The sequence below is a fragment of the Pezoporus wallicus genome, unplaced genomic scaffold, assembly GCF_028554395.1.
Source record: "Pezoporus wallicus isolate ANWC-B61680 ecotype Strahan unplaced genomic scaffold, APGP_CSIRO_Pwel_v1 contig_2456, whole genome shotgun sequence".
Taxonomy (NCBI): domain Eukaryota; kingdom Metazoa; phylum Chordata; class Aves; order Psittaciformes; family Psittacidae; genus Pezoporus; species Pezoporus wallicus.
Window position 1 is genome coordinate 836,083 of NW_026637053.1, and position 25,262 is coordinate 861,344.

The 25,262-nt window shown below is 40.7% G+C and overlaps 1 protein-coding gene across 4 annotated transcripts in view; it reads left to right on the forward strand.

Annotated features, from left to right (window-relative positions):
• The window catches only part of NECAB1 (N-terminal EF-hand calcium binding protein 1), a 54,796-nt gene extending 32,020 nt beyond the window's left edge, over positions 1 to 22,776 (forward strand). For 3 of the 4 annotated variants that reach the window (XM_057402971.1, XM_057402973.1, XM_057402974.1), the window contains 8 exons: positions 5,646 to 5,782; positions 6,393 to 6,505; positions 8,645 to 8,721; positions 15,460 to 15,513; positions 16,722 to 16,834; positions 18,818 to 18,895; positions 19,618 to 19,709; positions 22,522 to 22,776. In XM_057402971.1, coding sequence (XP_057258954.1) covers positions 5,646 to 5,782; positions 6,393 to 6,505; positions 8,645 to 8,721; positions 15,460 to 15,513; positions 16,722 to 16,834; positions 18,818 to 18,895; positions 19,618 to 19,709; positions 22,522 to 22,550 — 693 coding nt within the window. In that variant the 3' untranslated portion in view covers positions 22,551 to 22,776. The remainder of the gene's footprint in view (positions 1 to 5,645; positions 5,783 to 6,392; positions 6,506 to 8,644; positions 8,722 to 15,459; positions 15,514 to 16,721; positions 16,835 to 18,817; positions 18,896 to 19,617; positions 19,710 to 22,521) is intronic. The other variant, XM_057402972.1, reaches the window with a different exon arrangement.
• The last annotated feature ends 2,486 nt before the right edge of the window (positions 22,777 to 25,262 follow it).

The following is a 25,262-nucleotide window of genomic DNA, read 5'->3' on the forward strand; positions in this document are numbered from 1 at the left end:
GACATCCCATGATCAAGGGAAATTTAAATACATTATTCCTTACTGAGTCTTTGTCAATTATAACTGCTTTTCAGTCACCTTGGGGTTATTTTCTGTAAAGATAAGCATAAATATCTTTTATGAAATTATTTTTATATGACACATAAAATAGGAAACAGAAATTTGCAAAGTAAGAAACAGTAGAATCATAGAATAGTTAGGGTTGGAAAGGACCTTAAGATCATCTAGTTCCAACCCCCCTGCCATGGGCAGGGACACCTTATGCTAAATCATATCACCCAAGGCCTCGTCCAACTGGTCTTGAACACTGCCAGGGATGGAGCATTCACAACCTCCCTGGGCAACCTATTCCAGTGCCTCACCACCCTAACAGGAAAGAATTTCCTTCTTATATCCAATCTAAACTTCCCCTGTTTAAGTTTTAACCCGTTACCCCTTGTCCTATCACTACAGTCCCTAGTGAAAAGTCCCTCTCCAGCATCCCTATAGGCCCCCTTCAGATACTGGAGGCTCCTATGAGGTCTCCACGCAGCCTTCTCTTCTCCAGGCTGAACAGCCACAACTTCCTCAGCCTGTCTTCATACAGGAGGTGCTCCAGTCCCCTGATCATCTTCGTGGCCCTTCTCTGGAGTTGTTCCAACAGTTCCATGTCCTTTTTATGTTGAGGACACCAGAACTGCACACAATACTCCAGGTGAGGTCTCACAAGAGCAGAGTGGAGGGGCAGGATCACCTCCTTCGACCTGCTGGTCACTCTCCTTTTGATGCAGCCCAGGATATGGTTGGCTTTCTGGGCTGCGAGTGCACACTGAAGCTGGCTCATGTTCATTTTCTCATTGACCAACACCCCCAAGTCCTTCTCCACAGGGCTGCTCGGAATCTCTTTTCTGCCCAACCTGTAGCTGTGCCTGGGATTGCTCCGACCCAGGTGTCGGACCTTGCACTTGGCATGGTTAAACTTCATGAGGTTGCCATCAGCCCACCTCACAAGGGTGTTGAGGTCCCTCTGGATGGCTTTCCTTCCCTCCAGCGTATCAACCGAACCACACAGCTTGGTGTAATAACTATTATAAGTAATTTTACAAATAAAGTACAATAAATAAGTTTTAAAGTGCTATATAACATAATCTGCTACACAGTAGAATAGCAATATAAGAAAGAGAGGCCAAGGGGACCAGGTTTGTTCAGCTTGGAGAAGAGGCTGTGGGAAGATGTAATTCTGCTGTCTAAAGGGGAGATACAGTGAAGACAAAACAACATCATCTCTTTCAGGGGTGCACAGCAAAAGCACAAGAGGCAATGTCTGCAGGTTGTGGAAGGGAAGAGACATATGGAAAATTCTTTTTGCGGAGAGATGGAGTAATCTCCATCCTTGGAGATGTTCCAGACTGAGATGGACATCACCCTGGGCAGCCTGCACTAGCTTTGAATTTGGCCCTCCTCTGAAAAGGGGTTTGGAATAGATGACAGCCAGATGTCCTTTCCCACTGTATTTGTGGAACTTTTGCTTAAGCTCCAACCTCTTCTGAGAGTTTTCAGAGTTTTTTGCCCCAACCAACTTTAGTTTGCATGTCCCAAGTCAGCGAACACAGGTATCTCCTTCCTTTCCATCTCAAAGAGCTGGTCGTGCGATAAGTGGATCAGCGTGGTGTCAGGTCACTGGCTGGCATCACGACTTGGGAGGATCAAGAGAGTGACTGAACCTGCGGTGGCCCTGAGATGTGGACTCCTGCGATGTGGATACCTAAGCCCCACCACCTCCATCATTATAAAAGGAGAACCTCTTCTGAACCTTTTAATACAGCTGTAAGCAAGCTTTAAAGACCACAGTGACCTTTTCCACAGAGAATCACCCAATTATGTGTATTTTCAGTTGCATTAATGGAAACTTAAATCTTAGCTGCTTACAAAGGTCACAGTTGTCTCTTGATGAGGAAGATGTGGAAAATTACCCTCATTCACTTACAATCAGTAAAACTAACAAGCAGAGTGATAGGTTAACACAGACTTATCTCATATGGACTACTCAAACTGCTGTGCAGTATAATGTATATGCTAACGAATGGTAATTTGCAGCTAATGAAATTAAAGAGTTCTTTTTTCTAATTTATATATAGACACAATCAGTGGGTCCTGTTATTAATTGGTGGCAGGATACACTAATAATGCAAATGCTGGGCATGCTGATTTTAATATAATATACACTTAATAAATTGATACACATTTTTCTTAATTCAGAAATAACAATGTCTTTCTCCTAATGAAATCTTGTACCATTGTGCCTCTAGTGAAATGCAAATGAAAGCATTTTTCTGTATGAAGTAGAGTAGTGAAATGATAACAAAGCATGTAATTCCTCATTGCTGAGAGCTGGAGTTGAGGTTTAAGTTGAATTGTAATGGTCAGTCCATGACTTAAATTATAATAATGCTGACAATTTATATATGCTGAATAGCTTTTTCCATGACCTTTGAAGAATTTTAGAAGGACAAGTAGACATAGTTGTCTTTCAGTGGGCAGGAGTCAAAGTTGTCCAACATTGCTGTGAGCTCAGATTTGCTGGCTTGGAGCCATTTACTTAAAGAAAAACACTGACTAGCCATTTACCCATTAAAAGAGTTAAGTCTTCTGTATAGAAGAGTTGTAAGCACTACTATTTGGGTAAAATGTACATGAGGAAAAGGTCTTTGATAATTCTAGACTCACAGAGATATGTTAGCATGTTGCATGGCCCATCTTTAGAAAAAAGCTCTGTGTACCTGTAACTATAAGCTGTATTTAAAGATCACAAGGATCTTTTCCATAGGTCTTTTCCAAGTATAGAACTTACGGAACAACAGAACAGGAATAAAAAAAAAAGACTAAATCCTAGTGCAATGCACAAACCTATAGTAGTTCTGATGGGAAAAAAAAACTGAAATATTATTGATTTTGAAGTGCAGGAAATATTTCTAAAGAAGTCAAAAAGCAGCCAGCCTTAGAGAGCAGCAAGTATTACAGAGCTAATGTTTGTATGATCCCCTCCCATCAGCAAGGGCCCACCTGAACAGTAAGCAAAATGAAACAGGATGGATGTACATTTTAAGTTGTAATTCAACATACCAGTATCAGATTTACAATGACTACAAGCAGGAAGCTATATGGAGGTATCTGTAGCACTTGGTTTTTGGATGCCCAGGACTTTGAAACACTTTGATTATTCTAATCTTGTGAGATTGCCTTGGTATTCAAAAATTTACAAGAAGTGGTCGGTTCTGTCATCACTTATTTCCAAGAGTACTGGTGGAAGGTGAAAAATTGTACCATACCCTGGATTTCTTCTGCAGGGTTTGATTTAACTGCCCATACTACACATGTCGTTCTAACATGTTTCAGAGAACCAAAGTTCTTTGAAATTAAGTGATATCTGCCAGGTGCACCAGTTTTAAATCAGTTGCAATAAAGACAATGTAGAAGAAGAAAATAAGCTTTGCTATTGTATAATAAGTTATACTAATCATAAAGGTTGCCATAAATGTTATTTGTAGGACCAGTGTGAGCCTAAGGTATTCATTCAAAAGGTGGACAATCTCCCATGAAAATCTATTTCAAAAAGTATAAATGAGAAATTATTTGTTGGAGAGTGGCTTACACCTGATTCATCTGAAGACAGAAGTAAATATAGAAGTTGCTTCTGGCAACATGTCCTGGGTTCAGCAGTAGCAGTCATGTTGTTTTTTTTTTCCTTTGTGCTAGCTGGTGCAGTGCTGTGTTTTGACTTCCAGCCTGAGAACAGTGTTGGTGAAGTCGATGTTTTCAGTTGTTGCTAAGTGATGTTTACCCTGACCAAGGACTCTGTGAGGCTCATGCTCTGCCAGGGAGGAGGGGAAGCCGGGAGGAAGCAGAGATGGGGCGCCTGACCCGGGCTAGCCGGGGAGGTATTCCATACCACAGCACGTCATGCCCGGGGTGGGGGGTAACTGGGAGTTACCCGGAAGGACAGGGGCTTCCGGGTGGAACTCGCTTTCTTGGCCGGTGGTATCGTATTCTCTTCCCTTGTTATTTTCCCTTATCATTGTTGTAGTTGATAGTAGCGGTGGTGATTTGTTGCTGGACTGTTCTTGTCTCAACCCATGGGAGTTGCACTCTTTCGATCCTCCTCCCCGTTCCTCTGGGAGTGGGGGAGAACCCCGGTGGGGGGGGGACACGGACCTCGATTGTTGTCAGCTCGGCACCACTCACTGGGAGTGAGTGAACAAGTTACCTGACTGGGTTTAAACCATGACACAACATGAATAAGTTCCGATGACTCATGGGTGGTTTAACATCTGAGATCTCTCTAGCAGGAGTCTTCCAACAAGAGCTAAGTTAATAACACATATTGTGAATCGACTGCTCTCACTTGACAGTAAAATGCTTTTAAAGCTATTAACTTAGTCCTTTTATTTCGCATTTAAATTTCAAAACGTCCCACATTTGTGTTCTGATTGCAAACACATACATGCAAAAATTCTAAGAGAAGTCTAAAACTCAAAAAGGCATTTCACATTGAGAAGAACAGGGAAGAGCTTGAAAATACTCATATGCATTGCCAAAAATACTCAAATGGGTTGTCAGCTTGAGTAGGAGGCAACAACATTCAAATGACAGGTTTTCTTTAAAGTGTGGAGATAACAGCCCGTCAATCCATCTTCAAATGTGGTGACCAGAGAAATCTTTCATTCAATGTACCTCATATTTTATGAAACCATTTTAGATAGAATTGTAGCCAAAGGCTTTCAGGATCAGCTGAATGGGATTTCTGCACACATAAGCAGATTTAGGGCATATGAAAAACACACACCAGCATACTTTCATCAGAGAAGGACTCAACAAATTCAGTCAGAGTTAGAGATGGAAGTCCGTTTTCCTTCCCTTTTCCAGATGGGAGCTCTACACAGTAAGCAGAGGCTCTAGGGGCCTATCCTCTCTATTATATTTATTAATGAGAAAAGCACAAAGAAGTTTTTTATATTATGCTAAATATAGGTGCAAACTTTAAGCCAAGCTCCAACTCAAGGAACTTCCGGATGCACTTAGTGTAATTGTGAAATGTATTGATACATGGTTTCAAAAATAATTAAGCAAGTTATAGGAACAAAAATCAGTTAAAGACTCTTAAATTCAGAAGGCAATCTCTCTGGCACAGGCAGTCCTCCAGCCAAACTGCTGGTGGAGTTTTCCGGGGAATATCACTAAGCATGTGCCTTGCTCAAAGACTATTCCCATAATCACTGTCAGAGGCAGGCCAGTGGTCTTGATAAACTTCTTTCACAAGTGTGGAGCTGAATAAAAGCTATTTCTGCAGTTGTCAATCATATCTTGGCTTTTCCACACTTAAGAAGTAATGTGGTACTGCCATCAACTGGAGTTAAGAAATGTAAGAAAAGGGTTTTTTTTCTGGAGGTGGAAATTATGTTGAGACACTCTCTCAGCTTGGGTGGGATCAGCATTTAAACCTGGAAATGTAGAGGTCTTTTGGTCCCAAAATGAAAGTTATGTTGCTTATGTGGTTTGCATGTATAGGCATGAAAACATCCAAGCTGCTTCCTTTCCAAATTAAATCTGAATCTTTCCTCACATATTTCTAACCTAGTAGGCAAATCTTTATTTTTTTACTTTTTTAGGACTATCAGAAAGGTTCTAATTTGGAGCAGTTTGTGACTCGCTTTCTTTTGAAGGAGACACTGAACCAGCTTCAATCCCTCCAGAGCTCCGTGGAGTGTGCCATGGAAACCACAGAGGAACAGACTCGGCAGGAGAGGTGAGCAAACCTCCTGCCCAGCTGCAGTGAAGGGTGTGAGCAGAGGGGTCACCATTTTACATTTCACCATGCAAACTGAAGGAATATAGGAGTAGCAATGGAAAAGTTAGGCTAACTCAGCACTTCAACTACAGCTGTTTTGGAGAAAATGAGTTAGTTCCTACTGCAGATGCCCCAGTCGCTATGTAAAATCATCTTCAGTTATGCTTAACCCAGAGGCAGACTGAATCAAAATCCCATTCACACATTCCTAAACTAAGGGTGCTCACAGTCCCAGAAAAGTATCTGTTCTCCATCCAGTATTAGCTAATTCTCATCAGTTTTCCTTCCTTATTGTCAGATACATGTTACTGTTTATCTTTTCAATCTTTAAGCTGAAGAAGTCAACCTTTAAAGTTCATATTTCACTTTTAGCTGTTCTTGTGACCCCAGTTCCTCTGCAGAGATGTCGCAAAACTCATGTGAATGAGGGACCAGTGTGACTGGTTCATTAGGTCAGGTCAGAACCACATCACAAACACCAGCTTTGAGCTTTCTCTCCCTTAAAGATAGGTTTACAACAGCTTAACCTTCCTCTTTTTACTTTATAAAGTCTCCTGTTTCTGTGCAGACAAGATCCAGCAAAACCAGAAGTGCTTTCAATTCAGTGGCCAGGAAAACACTCAGCTCGAAGGCTGCAGAGGAAAAACAGCCTGTCACCAAACAGCCTCCGTTTTAGCACAGGTATGGCATTTCACATTTTAAAGATATTTAAAACACACATACACACATATACAGAAAAAATATACTAGACAAGATTTGTGTTTGTCTCAGCACTTGGTCTTCCTCCTTACTGCCTGCTACCCATGTGCACAGTAACACTGCATGTGTGTGTGTGTGCTTAACTCTCAAGCCAGCACTTCTTTAGCCTTTGTACTTGTTCAGGTAAAGCCACACTCTGCCTCCTCTACGTATCACACCCAGGGTACATCCCAAGTATTAAGATTTCTTTGTTTGCTCAAAACATAGTCCAGGTGCCACAGGAACTCTCAGCTGAAAAATGAGCAAGGTACTGAATTTGCAGATCAAGAGCATGTGTTGAAAAATCTTCAGTTTCTGATAAATAACCTTTCTTTCTCTAGAGCAATCACTGCTGTACACATTCACACTGTGGGTGATGCCAACAGCTGCTCTTATCATGCACATGTGTTTCCTTGAGTATTTTCTTGAGGCTTTAGCAAAGCAAAATTTTCCAGAGACTTTAGAGAGGCTCAGAGATGCTTGTGCCTTTGTAGAACATTTTCTAGCTTCACCTTTGCTATATATCATATCATTATACAGTTATAAATATGGCTGCAGCAGAGATGGGGAGCTAGGAAGTCTTCTAAAAGGGGCATGTCTTATCCATATAAAGAGACAAGACACAGTGTCTTTAGTCTTTCCTCTGCTGCTAACTTCCATTACTTGGGAGAAAAAGATATGAAAGTTATTATGACAAAACATAATCGATCTTGAATCGGTCAAAATTTGCAGTCACCACAGGCATAAACTGCACATCTCAAACCCAAAATCTCATTCTAGGAGAACCTAGTGGAGGATGGATCAATCCTAATAAAAATATTCCTGCAATTCATCAAGCACCTAGGAATGCTGTTTGGTTGGAAAGGTGGAGAAGGGTCATTAGCTGCAAGGACATCAAGGTAATGTTATTACATTAGCTACAGAGTCCACCACAAGGTTATACCATAATTAGTGGATACATGAAAACCCTAAAGACAGCATATTGCAGATAACTATTAAAAAGCTGAAAACGCCTCAGAGTTTAAGTATGAAAACAGCTGTAGCAGCTAAATGACCCTTCTCTGAATGAAGAAAAGGCCCCTTATTCCCAATGCATACAAGCCATTCTACAATTATCTTAGGAGGCTTCTTCAGGAATCTCTCAATATCAGGATTCCTCAACATGCCATGCCAGAAACCTAGGTCACTTAGCTGCAGATGTACACCCAATTAATTCTTTTCTACTGTTCAGAAGAATGTTGTGCTTTGGTTTGGTTTGTTTTTTTTTGGAAAGAACATTCATACTCTTAACCTTTGAATAATCCTGGAATTCTGCTGGAAACACTGTATCAGGACCCTAAGAACAGCAACAGGCTGACTATGGCAATGTCCTTGCAGACAGGTTCCTACAGCAGCTCTGCTGTCCCTCTGCAGGAGGAAGTAAGATCCTGTCACCAGAGCTGTATTGCCCCTGCCAGGATATTACAGACATTCTTGACTGCCTTTCACTTTCACCGATGCTCTCAGAGGAAAGAGGAACTGCAGTCAAGACACACACATGGTCCATCCATGGGATGTACTTGAAAGGAATCCCAAAGACAGTCTTGCTATGCAGCAGAAGAGCTGACTCCTACTCTTAGAGAAACCTTTATGTAAAGAAGGTGAAGAAATGGCAAACTAAGAAAAATATTAAGATAAAGAAAACCTTAACGCATGCATACACACAGACACCCCTCAGATGATTTATGAATTTTGAGCAGAAGGTACTCAGGTAATGAGCTGGTTACATCTGCAGAGGAGAGTATTTCTTTCTTGAGGTACCAGCATGATTTCAAAAGCACTTGAATATATTAATCTAGAATGTAGTTTTCATTCTGTATTGGATTTCAGTTATATCTTAAAAAGAATGAAAATAATTCATATAGTCAAAATCATGCTTTCCTTTAGTTACACCTAAATGAACATGGAACTAGTTGCAGCACGATCTTCAAGAAGCAAAATAAATTGCCAGCTAAGCCAAACATTTTTATAAAATAAATTAATATGCTGTATTCCAGTATTGAGTAACATTTGATAAATGTTCATTATTTATGTTTTCCAAAGGTTGGATGGAGGAAAATGGCCAGTGGATGACCCAGATAAACAGACTCCAAAACCTGATTGACAGGCTGGAAAAGAAGGTGTGCATTTCTTTTCACCTGTTTGTCTCTCAGTAAAGAAATCCTTAAACCACAACTGCTTTCCATGTCCCAGTCACAGCCTTTCCAATCAGTGAGTGAAACATCACCTAAGAGAGCTAACACCCATTATATCCTTACATTTTTCCTTCCACCTTCTTTCCTGCTTCATCAGAGTATGACATGGTTTTTTTATATGTTTTCCTTTCCCTTTTCCATCATCACAGATCCAGCTGTTCATCAAGAATTGAATAGTCACATTATGACTGGAGGATTCTGTTGTACTTAGTTATGTTTGTTTTGGGGAACATAGGACAAGCCTCTCTTTTTAGGATCTTTTTTTTTTTCCTTTTCCTCTCTAAGCTTTCCCACTAAAGCTTGACATAAAGTTGTGTTTCCTCCTTCCCCACCAGAGAAAACTGATTTATAAAGGTTGGAACACTCTTCATAATGAGTACAGTTCAACCAAAAGCTAATGCAAATCTTACCATCCTGCCTGGGAGGTGGTTGCACCAGGTCCCAGAGCCCAGAGACTGCCTGCAGTTTCCATGCCAAAGCAGAGCCATCTGGGCATCTGACAAATGACCCATCTGATCCAAGGAAACCAGGGCTTCCAGAGCCTTGTAAAAACCTGAGTAACATCTGTCTGTAGAGAAAGTACCTATTTCTTTTCTCTTTCAATGAGATTGAATGCTACCCTAGCTTTTAAAATTTGGGTTATGTCTATGTGTGATGACTTTCTTTTTGGAGAAGAAAGCAGGGTATTAAATAAGGTTTTAAATTCCTGTGTTGTTCTCTACATGAAGTGTCCCTGTTGAAGGACAGACAGCTAATGTTGGATAGATGCTAAGGGATACCTGTATTCAAGGATTTGGGACTCAGGGGATTTCTTCCTCCTGGTCTACTAGAGGCAAGGTTTTAGGCTGAATTGCTCTCAGACCCAGGAGCTGCTCCAGTCCCAGTCGGGCTGATGCTGCTCCTCCATGCAGGTCAGTGCTCGCCAGCAGTGAGGCTGTGCACATACTCCAAAGACACCGGTCAAAGCACAGCAGCACAGGTACCTTCACCAGCACTCTCAGACAGGCATCACTTGCAGAAACAATATGCAACAGCCTGATCCTTCTTCCCAGTTGAGCAGAATGGATGTTCCCCTGTGAACATTATCATGGGCTTTAAGTCTACCTAGTGTTTGTGGCTGTATCCACACCCCTTACCCAGGCACTGCCTCAGACCTTGGGTCCTGGCAGACAAGTGTCTCCTCCTTCTTGCCTGCTAGTCTGGCTTGAGTTCAGTAGCAGATTATACACACAGAAAAAAAGTTAAGTGAGGGATTAGACAAGAAGCCAGAGTAAACGGTGGTGATCCGGCACAGGCCTCAGCAAGATGAACATACTGACCTTTCTCTGCCATTCCTCACTCCCAAATGAACAAACTGCTCCTAATTACTTTTACCCTTTGGTCCCACTTTGGGATCAAAGTTTGGTATTTCAGTTATCTCAGCTTTATAACCGATTAGCTGCATGACTGATGCAGTCACCCCTGGCACTCTTGGCCACGTAAGGCTGCTCTCCGAAAGGCCAGTACTTCCTTTGGTTATCCCTGAGGTCTGACAGTCTCTCGCATCATTTCTCCTTAACCAGCTGTGAAATTTGGTCGTTCCTTGTGGCACTGTCTGTAACTTCTGTCAGCTGCTCACTCTGCTCCTTGCTGTGCTCAGCAGCTCCTCACGGTCTGCTGACTCCAATAAGCCTCTGGCCAGGGCATACCCATCCACCTGCACACAGCAGCTTCCTCCCAGAGGTCATTTCTGTATGAGGAAAGCAATTACACAGCAGTTGCCACATTAATGACATTTTAGTAGCAACTTGTTTTTTTCTGAATAGATCAAAGTTGGATATTGAAATGTCAAAGTCCATCATGAAACGCAACTCCTGCCTTTGGTCCAGCTTTACTCCCAGCTCTGCTTTGGAAACAGCAGCTCCCTGTCCTGCCACAGTTGCCTCCCGACACAGACTGATGCCAAAAGGAGTTCAAGGAAACTTAACATTTCAAAGAATGTGACTGAAAAAAGAGACCTGGCATACAGCACTAATGCACTGCAAGCATTACGGAAAGCAGCCAACCATTTTGTAGTATATAACTTGAGGATGTTTAACAAGGATGTTAGAAAATGATCAAATCTGCTACAGATAAATTCTTCAATAAAATCTTCAACCTCAGCCTGAAAAGGATCTCAGTGCCAAAGGGAAACAGTGGCAGGGCATAGACTTTTAAAACTTCTTAAGGGGACTGGCAAGTTATCCATCTGTATTTCCTACTGGAAAACTACCTGGTGAAGGATTTAGTGTTGTCTAATTCTTCTGCTGTCTTCTGTCAAAGGTGAATTCAGAGTATGGAACTCTGTCTAGAGTATGGAACTCTGTCTGGGGACAGGTGAGCAGTCCACAGAGAGTTTGTGGGTCAGGGTTTAAGGGAATATAGCTATGGGAGACATTACTGTGGGGATCTGTTACAGACCGCCTGATCAAGGAGAACCTGTGGATGAAGCACTCCATAGACAGAAAGGAAAAGCTTCATGCTCGCAGGCCCTTGTTCTCATGGGTGACTTCAACCACCCTGACATCTGTTGGAAGGACGGTACGGCCCGGCACAAGCAATCCAGGAGGTTCCTTGATTGTGCAGAAGACAACTTCCTTCTGCAAGTAATAGAGGAGCCGACAAGGAGAGATGCCATGCTTGACCTCGTGCTCACCAACAGGGAAGGGCTTGTTGGAAATGCGACTCTCCAGGGCAGCCTTGGATGCAGTGATCACGAGATGGTCGAATTCGAGATCCTGAGGACAGTGAGAAGAGCGTGCAGCAAGCTCACTGCCTTGGACTTAAAAAGAGCAGACTTTGGCCTCTTCAGGAACCTGCTTAGGAAGGTTCCATGGGATACAGCCCTAGAGGGCAGAGGGGCCCAAGACTCTTGGTTGATATTCAAGGATCACCTGCTACAAGCTCAGGAGTGTTGCATCCCAACTAGAAGGAAGTGCAGCAGGAGGGCCAGGAGACCTCCTTGGATGGATAAGGAGCTGCTGAGGAAAATTCAAATGAAAAAAGAGGCTTATAATAAGTGGAAGCAAGGACAGGAGGCCTGGGAAGAGTACAAGGATGTTGTCTGGGAAGCTAGGGACCAGGTTAGGAAAGCTAAGGCCCAGTTAGAATTAAACTTAGCTAGAGGTATTAAAGATAACAGGAAGGGATTCTACAAGTACATAGCAAATAAAAAACAGACTAGGGAGAACGTAGGCCCCCTCAGGAAGCTCTCAGGAGAACTGGCTACACAAGATTTGGAGAAGGCTGAGGTTCTGAATGACTTCTTTGACTCGGTCTTCACTGGCAAAGGCTCTGACCAAACCACCCAAGTCTTGGGAGGCAGATACAGGGACTGTGAGAATGAAGACCTTGGGCCCACTGTAGGAGAGGAACTGGTTCGAGACCATCTTAAAAATCTGAATGTGCACAAGTCCATGGGTCCTGATGAGATCCATCCGTGGGTCCTGAAGGAGCTGGCGAATGAAGTTGCAAAGCCACTGGCCATCATATTTGAAAAATCATGGCAGTCAGGTGAAGTTCCCAATGACTGGAAAAAGGGAAATATAACCCCCATTTTCATGAAGGGGAAAATGGATGACCCGGGGAATTACAGACCAGTCAGTCTCACCTCTGTGCCTGGCAAAATCTTGGAGCAGATTTTCCTGGAAGGCATGCTAAGGCACATGAAAAACAACAAGGTGCTTGGTGACAGCCAGCATGGCTTCACTAAGGGGAAATCCTGCCTGACCCATTTGGTGGCCTTCTATGATGGGGCTACAGAACTGATGGACAGAGGTAGAGCAGTTGATGTCATCTACCTGGACTTGTGTAAAGCGTTCGACGCTGTCCCACAGAACATCCTTGTCTCTAAATTGGAGAGACATCAATTTGATGGATGGACCACGCGGTGGATAAAGAACTGGCTGGATGGCCGCATACAAAGAGTTGTGGTCAATGGCTCAATGTCCAGCTGGAGACCAGTAACGAGTGGTGTCCCTCAGGGATCGGTGTTGGGACCCGTCTTGTTTAACATCTTCATTGCTGACATGGACAGTGGGATTGAGTGTGCCCTCAGGAAGTTTGTGGATGACACCAATCTGCGTGGTTCTGTTGATACGCTGGAGGGAAGGAATGCCATCCAGAGGGACCTTGACATGCTTGTGAGGTGGGCTGATGCCAACCTCATGAAGTTTAACCATGCCAAGTGCAAGGTCCTACACCTGGGTCAGAGCAATCCCAGGCACAGCTACAGGTTGGGCAGAGAAGCGATTCAGAGCAGCCCTGTGGAGAAGGACTTGGGGGTGTTGGTCAATGAGAAAATGAACATGAGCCAGCTTCAGTGTGTGCATGCAGCCCAGAAAGCCAACCGTATCCTGGGCCGCATCAAAAGGAGCATGACCAGCAGATCAAAGGAGGTGATCCTGCCCCTCTACTCTGCTCTTGTGAGACCTCACCTGGAGTATTGTGTGCAGTTCTGGTGTCCTCAACATAAAAAGGACATGGAACTGTTGGAACAAGTCCAGAGAAGGGCCACGAGGATGATCAGGGGACTGGAGCACCTCCTGTATGAGGACAGGCTGAGAAAGCTGGGGCTGTTCAGCCTGGAGAAGAGAAGGTTGTGTGGAGACCTCATAGCAGCCTTCCAGTATCTGAAGGGGGCCTATAGGGATGCTGGAGAGCGACTGTTCATTAGAGACTGTAGTGATAGGACAAGGGGTAAGGGCTTAAAACTTAAACAGGGGAGGTTTAGGTTGGATATAAGGAGGAAATTCTTTCCTGTTAGGGTGGTGAGGCACTGGAATGGGTTGCCCAGAGAGGTTGTGAATGCTCCATCCCTGGCAGTGTTCAAGACCAGGTTGGACGAGGCCTTGGGTGATATGATTTAGCGTAAGGTGTCCCTGCCCATAGCAGGGGGGTTGGAACTTGATGATCTTAAGGTCCTTTCCAACCCTAACTATTCTATGATTCTATGATTTAACCATCAATTAGTCTCCTAAGTTGTCTTTTTTTCCCTCAAATAATATCTTTTTATTTTCTATGTTAATATTTTCTAGAAAAAAAATGGAATACTTTTCTTGCTATCTTAGTAGAGACTTTCCAGTACAACTTGAGTCATTCCTGCCCTCTCTTTTTCCATTTGTTTCCCCTAGAAATAAAAGGCACTGTTAGTATAAAAGAGCAACAGGAATATGCATTTTCCATCAGGGTTTTTACCTGAAGTGTCTGCACTGACAAATGAGCTATTAAAAGCTGGGTTTTCTTCCCTCCAATCACATGCCCTTCTATGCACATTCTACAGAAGTAAAGCTATACTGGACGTAGTGTGATTGCAACTTCACTCCTGCCTTGCTCTGCCACCTCCTGCTGGTGTGGGTCCCCTGGTCATTTGGGTTTTACCTGCACACCTCTTCTTGGCTTTTCCATGAGTACAGTATTTGTGCTGGCAAAACACTTGCTCCTTGAGGTTAATCAATCCTCACCCAGTGGGAAGCAGAATGTTTTTATCTTTCTCACACAAGAATTGTGTGCAGTAGGATGTGAAATACCACAAACAAAGAGCGCATCTTGCTCCAGCTGCTTACTGCAAATCAGTCTGCTTTTTGTCAGGCATATGGATATTTTTCAGAATATCCATATGGCACTGGGCTTGAGGGTACTGCATGTGCCTGGCATGTAAATGCTCATTGCATGTGTGTTACTAGACAGTGTTTGCATGAATCACCAATTCATAAAGTGCACATCCAGTCTGTGTGCCAAGCAAGCATACTGCTGCCTCCCAGATGCATCTGTTTGCTGCTGCCCTGCCTGTCCTCAGAAGCAGGTGCAGTAGTTCAGAAACCTGACTTGGAGCAATGATGAAAAACAGTCCCTTGCAACCTTTAACCCCCATAGGGAAGCTTCTCTGCGTAAAGTTTTATGATTGCAGAATGGTAGCTGATGGTTCATTTCAAATGAGGTTGAGGCAACTGGGTTTTTTTAGTCTGGAGAAAAGGAGACTCGGGGGGACCTTATCAGTCTCTACAACAACCTGAAAGGAGGTAATAGTGAGGTGGAGGTCAGTCTTGAGTGATAAGACATCAAGCTGTGCCAGGGGAGGTTTAGACTGGATATTAGGAAAAATCTCTTCACTGAGAGGGTGGTCAGGCATTGGAACAGGCTGCCCAGGGAAGTAGTGGAACCACCGTCCCTGGAAGTGTTCAGAAACTGTGTATATGAGGCCCTTAGTGACATGGTTTAGTGGTGGTCCTGGCAGTGCTGGGGTAATGGTTGGACATGATGATCTTAAAGCTCATTTCCAACCTAGTTGATTCTGTAATTCAAATCACTATCCTTGCTCATCTCCATAGTCCACATGACAACTTCAGAAGGTATCTATCTTACACATTTGTGAACAAGTGGATTTCTTACAAATGAAATATCACCTGATCAGTATTATAAATAAAACTGTACAAACAGCTTAGGTTGGATTTAACCACTGAAGCGTGCAAGATATTGCAAACAATACTTCTATTTGACTTACAGCTAATAAAGAAGTGATTTAATTATAACTTCTGGAGATTAAACAGAATCTAGCTATTGGAATAGTTTGTTTAAAAGGTAAGAGCAGACTACAGATGTAGTATTGCCTTGTATATTTCTATTTTATTTTCAACTGCCTCAAAGGACCTAAAGCTTGAGCCATTTGAAGAGGAGGTTCTGGAAGAAAATGCAAGATCTGTAAGTGCTTTTCAAGATAATGATTTTGACATTTGCTTTTGCATGCCAGGTATTGAAACAACACCACCTGATCTCTTTTGTTGAAAACTAATTTAAAAAATCACCATCCTCACTTTTTCCAACAATAAGGAACCATTTTATTTAGCAGGATACATCATGCAAGAGGTAACAAAAGAATATGTGGGCAAAACTTTTATATTAATTTTTGGATCATTTTCAAAGGATGCAGTAGCCAAAACCTCAACTCACATAAGGGGGAAGAGGTACCATTAATAAGATTTACCAATCTGGCAGCAGTGTTTAAGCAGTGATAGCTTCTCTGCTCCAAATCACCTAATGCTGAATGCATGCTTTAAATCACTGTTGTATGGCCTTCTCCCCTTCCTTCCTCCCTCCCTCCTTTCCAAAACTGCTACAGGAAACCTTATCAGGAAAGATGGAAGATCATCTAGTACTAAGCAATACTCAGTATTGCAACTTACAAAACCAAAATCATAACCAACAATAAACTTACTGTTAAGTAAGATTATGTCCCAAGATCAAGCTCATTTTTTCTGATACACTAGCATTCTTACATTCAAGGCTTTGGACCTAGCAAAATGGGAATCAAATACACATGAAAAAATAACCAGAAGAGGTGATCCATCAAATTCCTTCTTTCATCACAGGAATTCAATTTTTTTTTTTTTAATTATATTATACAATATTGCTAGACAGGAAATCTCTGTTCATCATTTAACATGGGCTACCTTAGGCATCTCATTCAGGTGTGAGTCATAGCTCTAAAAGGTAAAAGACTATAAGAGCACCTCAATGAAAGTAACACTGCATCCAGTGCAGACCGTCAGAATACACTCTTACATCAAACCTCACACCTGGCTGCATCCAGATTCATCCAAGGAAACACGCTGACTTTATTACTGAACATTTCAAAGATCAACATTTGCTTCATATAGTTACTCTCTCATCCAGTGTTCAGACAACTCTTGTTTTCTCTAAAGTGGACACTCATTTGGGTGTTCCCATTCTGTGGCTTACCTTGCCCAGACGTAAAAGCCACATACGAGCATTTATACTTCTCCACTCCAGAGCACTGAAACAGAGACTGCAAACTGTGTTTTTTATTGTTTTATGGTAGACTTTTATGAGTTTAAAGCACAAGGAACTCAAGATGATATGACAGTAACAATATTGTGTTCTTGTATCAGCACATAATGATTGTCCAACGTCAAATGTCTGTGATAGAAGAAGAAATTGAGGAATTCCGGCTTGCTCTGAAGCAGTATGTAGAATCCGCTTCTGCTCAGGGTGGCTGCTTGCAGTAAGTACAACATTATTTTGCTTGGGCTGAAGGAAGGAATGCAGCCTAATTTCTTGAATACCTTTTAAGTGGAGCTGGATTATTTATGAAGAGAGAACTTGTAACGTGTGCTTGTGGCATGTGTGTAAGGCAGAGCTTTTCAAAGACAACTAAAACCACAAAGAAATGTCAAAGTGTATGTGCAGGCTAAGTAGTATGCCAAAATGTCAACATAGACTATCTCAAAGATGCTAGTCTTCTACGGCTTCTCAGCTCTGCAGGTCATCAGTTCATGGCTTCTGCAAGATCCGTAGGCTGACATGCTATATTGGAAAACTCACTTGCCATCCTTCATTTGCGCTCACTTGGCAAGTGAACAACTTACCACCTTGTTTCCCAGTTCTCTGCTTGGAAGCTTTCAGAATCTTTCAGAATCTTCCCTTTAAGCTACAATTTTTAAATTTTCATTCATAATAATGGGAAAAACTAAAAAGATTTTTCAACTAATCAGGGTATTTCTGTTTTGCTCCTTTTAGAATTAAAGAAAACATTAGAGCTGTATTAATAAATTTTAATGACTCAGTAGTGTACTGAATTTCTTAATTGAACATGCTGGAGAAAGATGCTATTTTACACACTACAGAACATTCTGTAAGAAATACTTTCATAATGTGTACACAATACAGGATCTTCCTACATCTTCAAAGGCTTCCAAAGCTGACTGTCACATCCGTAATTTGTGAGCCTTGTGGTTATTTGATTGTCACACTTAGGACTGTATTAGTAGTGTTCACCCAGACCAGAAAAAGTAAAATTAGCCGGAAGAAGAAAAGAGTGACCTATTTGCAGCGGTGAAGCACTGGCACAGGTTGCCCAGAGGAGCTGTGGCTGCCCCATCCCTGGCAGTGTTCAAGGCCAGGCTGGATGCGGCTTTGAGCAGCCTGGTCTAGTGGAAGGTGTCCCTGCCCATGGCAGGTGGGTTGGAACTGGATGAGCTTTAAAGGTCCCTTCCAACCCAAACCATTCTATGATTCTGTGAAAATAAAACTGTCTTCTGGACCAAAAACGGGGAAAAAACAAAGATGAGAAGCTGCCCAGCCCTCCTCCAAAAACGAACATCCAGCAACCCTGTCAGGGGAGAGAGCTTACATGACTTTAGAAGGCAACTTAACAAATGACAGCAAAAAATGATTTTCTTTCCCAGGTTCACCGGCATTTGGTAAGTCTGTAGAGCCACCTACTGGTTGAGTTTTACTGTAGCTGCATATGACTGTTTTTTTCCAACAGTTCTTGGTATTTTTGCTAATTTACAATGTGTTTTCATATACAACAGAAGAAAGACAATAAATCGTACCAATTTTTGCTTCTCACAGAGTGAAATATAATTTGAGTCCAGTTTTTAAGGACATCAGTAGTAAGATCGGCAGCCTCACACTTGGCATTCTGAGAAATACGTATATATACTTTTTACGCTACACATCTAAACATCAGCTTCAGTGGCATCTCTACCCATGGCAGGGGCTTGGAACTAGATGATCTTAAGGTCTTTTCCAACCCTAACCATTCTGTGATTTTGTGATTCTATGATATGCTGTATTGGCCGATTTTCTCTGAACCACAGTTGTTTGATTAATGTTCTGTATTACTGATTAGCAGTTCTTCAGATAAATTACACTTCTGGAGCAATATAAAAAAGGAGTTTCATAAATGGGTTCATCATAAGTGCAGTAAAATAAAATGTTTATTAAAAAAAAAAAAAGCCATGAAGATATTTCAAGACATTTATTAGAAAAAAAAAAAGCTCATAATTTGCAGTGTGTAATCACTTATTTTATTTTTTACATTTCTTATTTGGGTTAGCTTTTGGTTTTTTTAGCTTTTTTTTTTTTTCCCCAAAACCACTGCATTTGGTGCTACTCTTAAGCAGTTTGGAATAAGATATGTATATCCAATAACTTTGCCATGTTTCTTTAAATTTTACAATTTCTACTCTACAATTCTTAGTGTTTCCATACAGAAGCTTCCAAGTGATTCCCGCTTCATTGTTTATGAGTTCTGGGAGAACAGCAATGCCTGGAATAGGTAAGTTTTGGGAGTTTGATTTGATTTGGTTTTGTAATACAGTTTTGAAGATTAGAAAGCAATCACGTAGAAAGACTGAATAAAAATTACTTTAAATACGGCTAAGTGATATCTTGCTAAATATATCACAATACTTCAGAACAATATTTTGGTTGCTAAAGACTTAAATATCCTAACATATGTAAAGAAAAATGTCAGAAAGACAAAGCTAATTTGAATGGAAGTTGTAGTGATTAAATGTCCTACCAGGCAAATTCTAGCCTGCAGAGGCAAACAGCTGAGAAATTGAGACAAAAAGATATTCCTTAAGTAAATTTACTGTTAAAAAAAAAAACAAACCTGTAGACAGAAACCATTCTGAAGGAAGAAGTCTCTTGAAGCTTAGTTGCTTTCCTTTTGAACAAAACCCCAGTTCAAAGTTTTACTTTCACTAAGACTCAATAAAACTAGTAACACATGTCAGCACTACACTGGCTCACAGCCAGTTACCCAGTGCCTCAGAGTGGCAGTTAACCGCACAGAAGTTAACCTGTGTTTAATAAAACATGAAAGCACTTCACAGTTTATCTGGTCTCCTCTCCTACTATCATCATTGCCAAAGTTTTGAAGCACAGTATTTCTGATACAGCATTAATTGTAAAATTTCTAATGCTCATTGAAAAAAAAAAAAAATTGCCCTTTTAAAAAAACCTGATATATTCTTATTTTTTACAATTATTTAGCCACCTTCAAATGAATTACAGCAAGACATTCCAAAGAAGTAATGTGGACTTCTTGGAAACTCCAGAGATCATGACAACAATGCTAGTCCCTGGTAAATACCAATATTTCACATTATTTTGTTTGTTCCATGTGAAGAATCCTGCTATGTTAGTGTGTTCTCTATGCAGAACTACTGCGTAATATCACTCTTAGTCACATCATCTTTGGTGAAGTATGGAGGAGAGAGGAACTCCAAATGTTTTTATTTTAAGCATAGAAATGTAAAGTGCATCAGCAAGAATGAGACTCACAATGCTTCATTTTATACAGTGCAAAGTTATGCTAGCATATACTATTTAAGAAAATACCTAAACAATAGTATTTGTGAATAGTAAAGTAGACCCTGTTTAAGATTTTCAGGCAGAAAAATGCTGATGATTTCATCAACTTGTTACTTACATTGACTGAAGGGATCCTTAATTACTAATAATTTACTAACCTATTAATTACATATGCTTCCTGCTGTGTTTAAAGAAAAAAAGAATTGAAACAGCAAGGTATTAAAATATTATGAATTATTGTTTCTAATACAAACCAATAAGCAGGATGAAGCAAAGCAAGCATCAGTCCCATATTTACACTGGGAGAACAGCAAATTTTTGTTAGGGAACACAAATCTATTACGATGAAACCCTTATTTCCCTATGTCTGAGCACGGAATACATTTAAAATAATAAAATCCCACCTAGCAGGAAAAAAAAAAAAGACAGTATTACATAGTTCTGTACCTGGGGTTTCACCTTGAAAGAAAGCAGCCAACACATTTTCAGACCTCAAGAGCCTGATCTGGACACACAATTATATGCCAGGGATTCCCGCAGTATCAGGAGATTGCATTTAATGAACCAAGAATCTATTAAAATCTTCTGTCTTACTGGGAGACTGCTGGATTTAAGACAAACTCAGCTGAAGGAAACAATGCAGTTTTTTCCCTAACTTCTTGGTGTCCAAGAGCTAAAGTGCACATGACCCAGGAATGTTCCAGGGGTGGTTCACTCACAGCTAAAGTACAATTAATATAAAATGAAATGTAAACATAATTTTTAAATGCCTAAAAAGATATGAGTACCTGAAATTGGACTCCAAATGCTCATTAAAGCATCGACTCTGCCTGCTAAGAGGATTTCAGTCTGCAGCACAGTTGCCATAGTAACAGCATTTCTCACTGTGCACTCCTTGCTGGGGGGGCAGTGGGGAGTATGGCATTCAGTGCTTTTTCTACAGCTCTATAGATTACCTATAATTTAGAAATCTGCTCAAAGGTTTGAAATTTTGTTTCATGGAAAGTACTTCCCATGTCTGATCTATACAAATTGTATTTGAAAGACAGATGATGTAAAAAACAATGGCTGCAATCCTACAAGTATGCTTTATGAAAGAATTTTAGACACTGTAAAGTGGTACCATTGTAAAATAAAAACCCTTCTGCGACTAATACATAGGCTCTATTTTAAAAACAAATTTACTCTAGCTCTGACACATCCCCACCTCTTTACACATCTGGGTAACTAAGAACTGAAAAGCTTCTAATCTGAATCTGATTCAATCAAAGATTACAACTCAAAAGTCTCTACTCCACCAATTAATTAAAATAAATAAATGTGCACTTATGCAGCTAGGAATAAGTCAGGAAGACGAGTCTTCAACAGTGTTAGATCCAGTATCATGCTAAAGCAAATTAATTTACCATTAGTTAACAGGAACCTTAACCTATTATAATCACTCACACATGTCTTAACCAACCAAGTTGCTTCAGGCCAATCTACCAGGGTGGCATGAATCAGTTCATATTCAGTGAGTGCACAGTTTTTATGTAAGATTTGGGCTTTAGGACACTAGAGAACCTTTTGGTGAAGAAAAGCTAGGGGAAAACTGTTGAACACTTACTGACACTATAATCCATGAAATAAACTGTTCAACTGGCTTTTTTTTAATCCAAAATTCATTAATACACTGATGTGTCGGAGACTAGTAGGCTTTCTTAGCACTAACTCAGGTAGATTCTTAAGTATCTTCTCACCATTCTTCAAGAATAACATTTTTCATGAAAATGGCATAAATTGACAAATTTATGGGAATTCACAAAAACAACTGTGTTAATGAATTTAATCCCCAAACTGTGTAGGGCAAAACCTACTGAGCCTAGTACACCCTTCCACTGAGGGAACTGGGCATCTCACATAGAGTCACAATTCCTTTCCTCCCATCCTCTCTCTCCATAAATCTTGCAGTTCCTCTGCAGAACATTCCATTTCCAAAGGCCAGAGGGTAGGGACTCTGGAGAAGTACAGATGTATTTCACTCCAGCTGTGTCTATAATCTGGTGATTACAGATCTTCTTTTACGGGAATGACATTTTACAAGTCTATCTTGCTTTTGGGACAAAACACTCTTAAGCCCTAGAGCTGTGTGAAAAGAACACCAGCACTGAATAATGTCACCAGGAAAGACATTAAAGACATCACAGCCACCCAGGGAACACAGTGCTTGGCTTAAATACTGAGGCACACAGCAGAACAGGAGGGAGGATTTATGTGGTTTGCTCTCTGTGTTCTGAGTGCTTAATTCTATGCAGCTGCACCTATGACATACTGATGCTTCTTTGGATGTTATCAAAAGGACATATAAATTCTTGTGCTGAAGCCATACCCCAACCAATTAAGACTCAACTCTCTTAGTATTTTAAGTATTCTTACCCTGCCTGGAGAGGTTTTGTCCTTGATGGTATGCAGCTTTCAAATAAAGTAGTATTAGCTGTTTCTTTATACATGTTATAGCTATTTTATTTAGGGTATTTATAAGAGGTGGAAAAAGAAATACTGTTTATGTTAACAACTTAATAAATAAATTCCCCTCTCTTTCAGCATCGTGGTGGGTCCTCAATAACAACTAGAAGCTATGGTTCCAACTAATGTTAAAGTTGCATTGTCTTTCATTGCAGTAACATTCATATAGCAGTGTCCAGGTGTGTCTGGTTATGAATTTATGATGTGATACTGTTTCTTATTTTGGATGTGATCTTTTCCATTTTAAAATATGGAAAACTGCACATGTATGACCCTCTTGTGACTACTTCAGTTAACTGATGCATCCTAAAGGCTGAAATAAGACAACTATGCTGTTTACTGTATATATTCAGTGAAAACTGTCACAGAAAAGTTCATCTTGGTTGATATGACTAAATATTTGTGAAAAGTTTTAGTCTTGTGTTAATGAACAGTTGTCAGTCAATGCTGCTGTCTTCTTTTACAGAAGAAACAGGTATGAACATGAACATGCATGAACACAAACACACATTTTCATACATGTCATGCTTCAGAGAAGTTGTTATGTCATTAATTAGGAGAGTAAACAATAGGGACAACTCTCTGTGTTAACACAACTTCACTCATACAGGACATTTTCTGCCTAGCACAGGACAAGGCAGTACCATTTTCTCTTCAGCCTCTAGCCGCCCCCCCCACCACAAGAGGAAACATATCTGTCTGTCAAGCTATTACAGATCCACAGACTTAACATCTCACTACCAATTTGCTTTGAACCCTATATCCTTACCACTCAGAAAATATTTTCATTACATTACTGAATCAAACCCTTTGCCAATGAAGTCAAGGGACCTTAGATTCTCTGCACAAATCTGGGTGTCAGAAAATGACAGGTGCCCATGTTAAAGACAAATTTCATCTGTAAATCTTCTTGCAGTAACTCAGCAAAAGTGAATGCTTTTAATATTGAAGTCCAAAGCTTTTCCAGATTGAGGTGATCCAACTACAGATCTGTTAATTTTAAAAAAGGCACCCAAATAGCCATATTATACTCACAAAATGACATACCAGGGAAAATTTAAAGGTTTCTTGTCTTTAGCAAAGTAAAACTACTCATACTCCTCAAAATCTGGCTGGCTTTTTTACTATCAAAGATGCCACTCTACTGTATGGCATGTTTTCTTTTGTCATTAGTGATCTATAGACAAAGGAAATAGAGTGATATGTGACTCTGCTGTAGGGTAAATCTGTAAGTGAAAACAGACACACTACACTGAGTACACTGAGGTTTATGGCATTTTTCCTTTCCACTGGAAAAGCTGTATTAAAATTATTCTTAAAGAACCTGCTTTAGAATTCCGTATCAGTTAGGTGTTGGGGGAAGGAAAGTCCTAGTAGGCCGTATGTCCTTCTAATAGTTATTCTGCTTTGTATATTTACTAGTAAATATCCTGGTTTCAGCTGAGATAGAGTTATTTCTCTGTGATGGGCATCAATCAGTGGTGGTAAGCAAGTTATTGTGTTTTTTGAATTTTCATTGCTCGTCTTTTTGTTGCTTCCTATTTATTACTATTGTTAATATTGTTACCATTATTATTCCTATTATCACTGCATTTTACTTTAGTTATTAAACTGTTCCTATCTCAACCCACAGGTTTTACATTCTTCTAGTTCTTCTCCCCATCCTGCCTGGGGAGAGAGAAGCAGGGGGGTGAGCAAGTGGCTTTGTGGTACTTAGTTGCTGGCAGGGCTTAAACCATGACAGTAAACACTTTGATGAACCATACACCAGAATACATTTGAGACATTTCACTTAAGAGTTTTAAGAGCTACACAAAGAAATTGCCTTCAACACATACTGCAAGAAAAGATCCATAGGACTCACAAATCTCCCGGGGATTAAAAACCAACCAATCAACCAGCCAATGATTTCAGTTCTTTGTGACATTACTTGTAAACAACATACAAATAATAGAATATACTTGCGACTTTATTTTAACTATGTGCTACTAAACATCAAAAAAAACTCTGAACTGAAACAAGTTTGAGTAGTTCAGGGAAAGAAATCTAGTGTCTGTCAAATGCAACTTGAAAGTTTTCTGCACTTTTACGATTACCAGCCAATACATTCTCATTTAGCTTCCATTATCATTTGTGACAAATGCTAGAAAATTGCCTTCAGTGCCCAGATGATGTTGTTGTGGGTCTGAGTAAGGGTCTCGAGGGCAACTGTATTCATACAAATATCTATTATTGACACTTGTCAACTGAAGGATGCTTTCAGAACATAAACTACAGCTTTCAACTTCACTGTGAAATACTCAACTAATTTAAGGAAGAAAGTACCAAAACAAACTATGCTTTGGTATACCTATTTACCCATATAAAACATGATTAAAATCTGTATTGTTCCTCAGTTTTGTCCATTACTTCCACTTTTCAAAGTCAAAACCACTGTCAATTATTTTCAAAGAACTTCAAGGAATGCAAAACATAGGCAGTTCTCTTGCTCTGATCTGATGTCTCAGTGACATGAACACTGGGATTTGGTGACATGGACAGTGGGATTGAGCGCACCCTCAGTGAGTTTGCCTATGGCACTAAGCTGTCTGGTTTGGTTGATATGCTGGAGGGAAGGAATGCCATCCAGAGGGACCTCAACACGCTTGTGAGGTGGGCTGACACCAACCTTATGAAGTTGAACCATGCCAAGTGCAAGGTCCTACACCTGGGTTGGAGCAATCCCAGGCACAGCTACAGGTTGGGCAGAGAAGAGATTCAGAACAGCCCTGTGGAGAAGGACTTGGGGGTGTTGGTCAATGAGAAAATGAACATGAGCT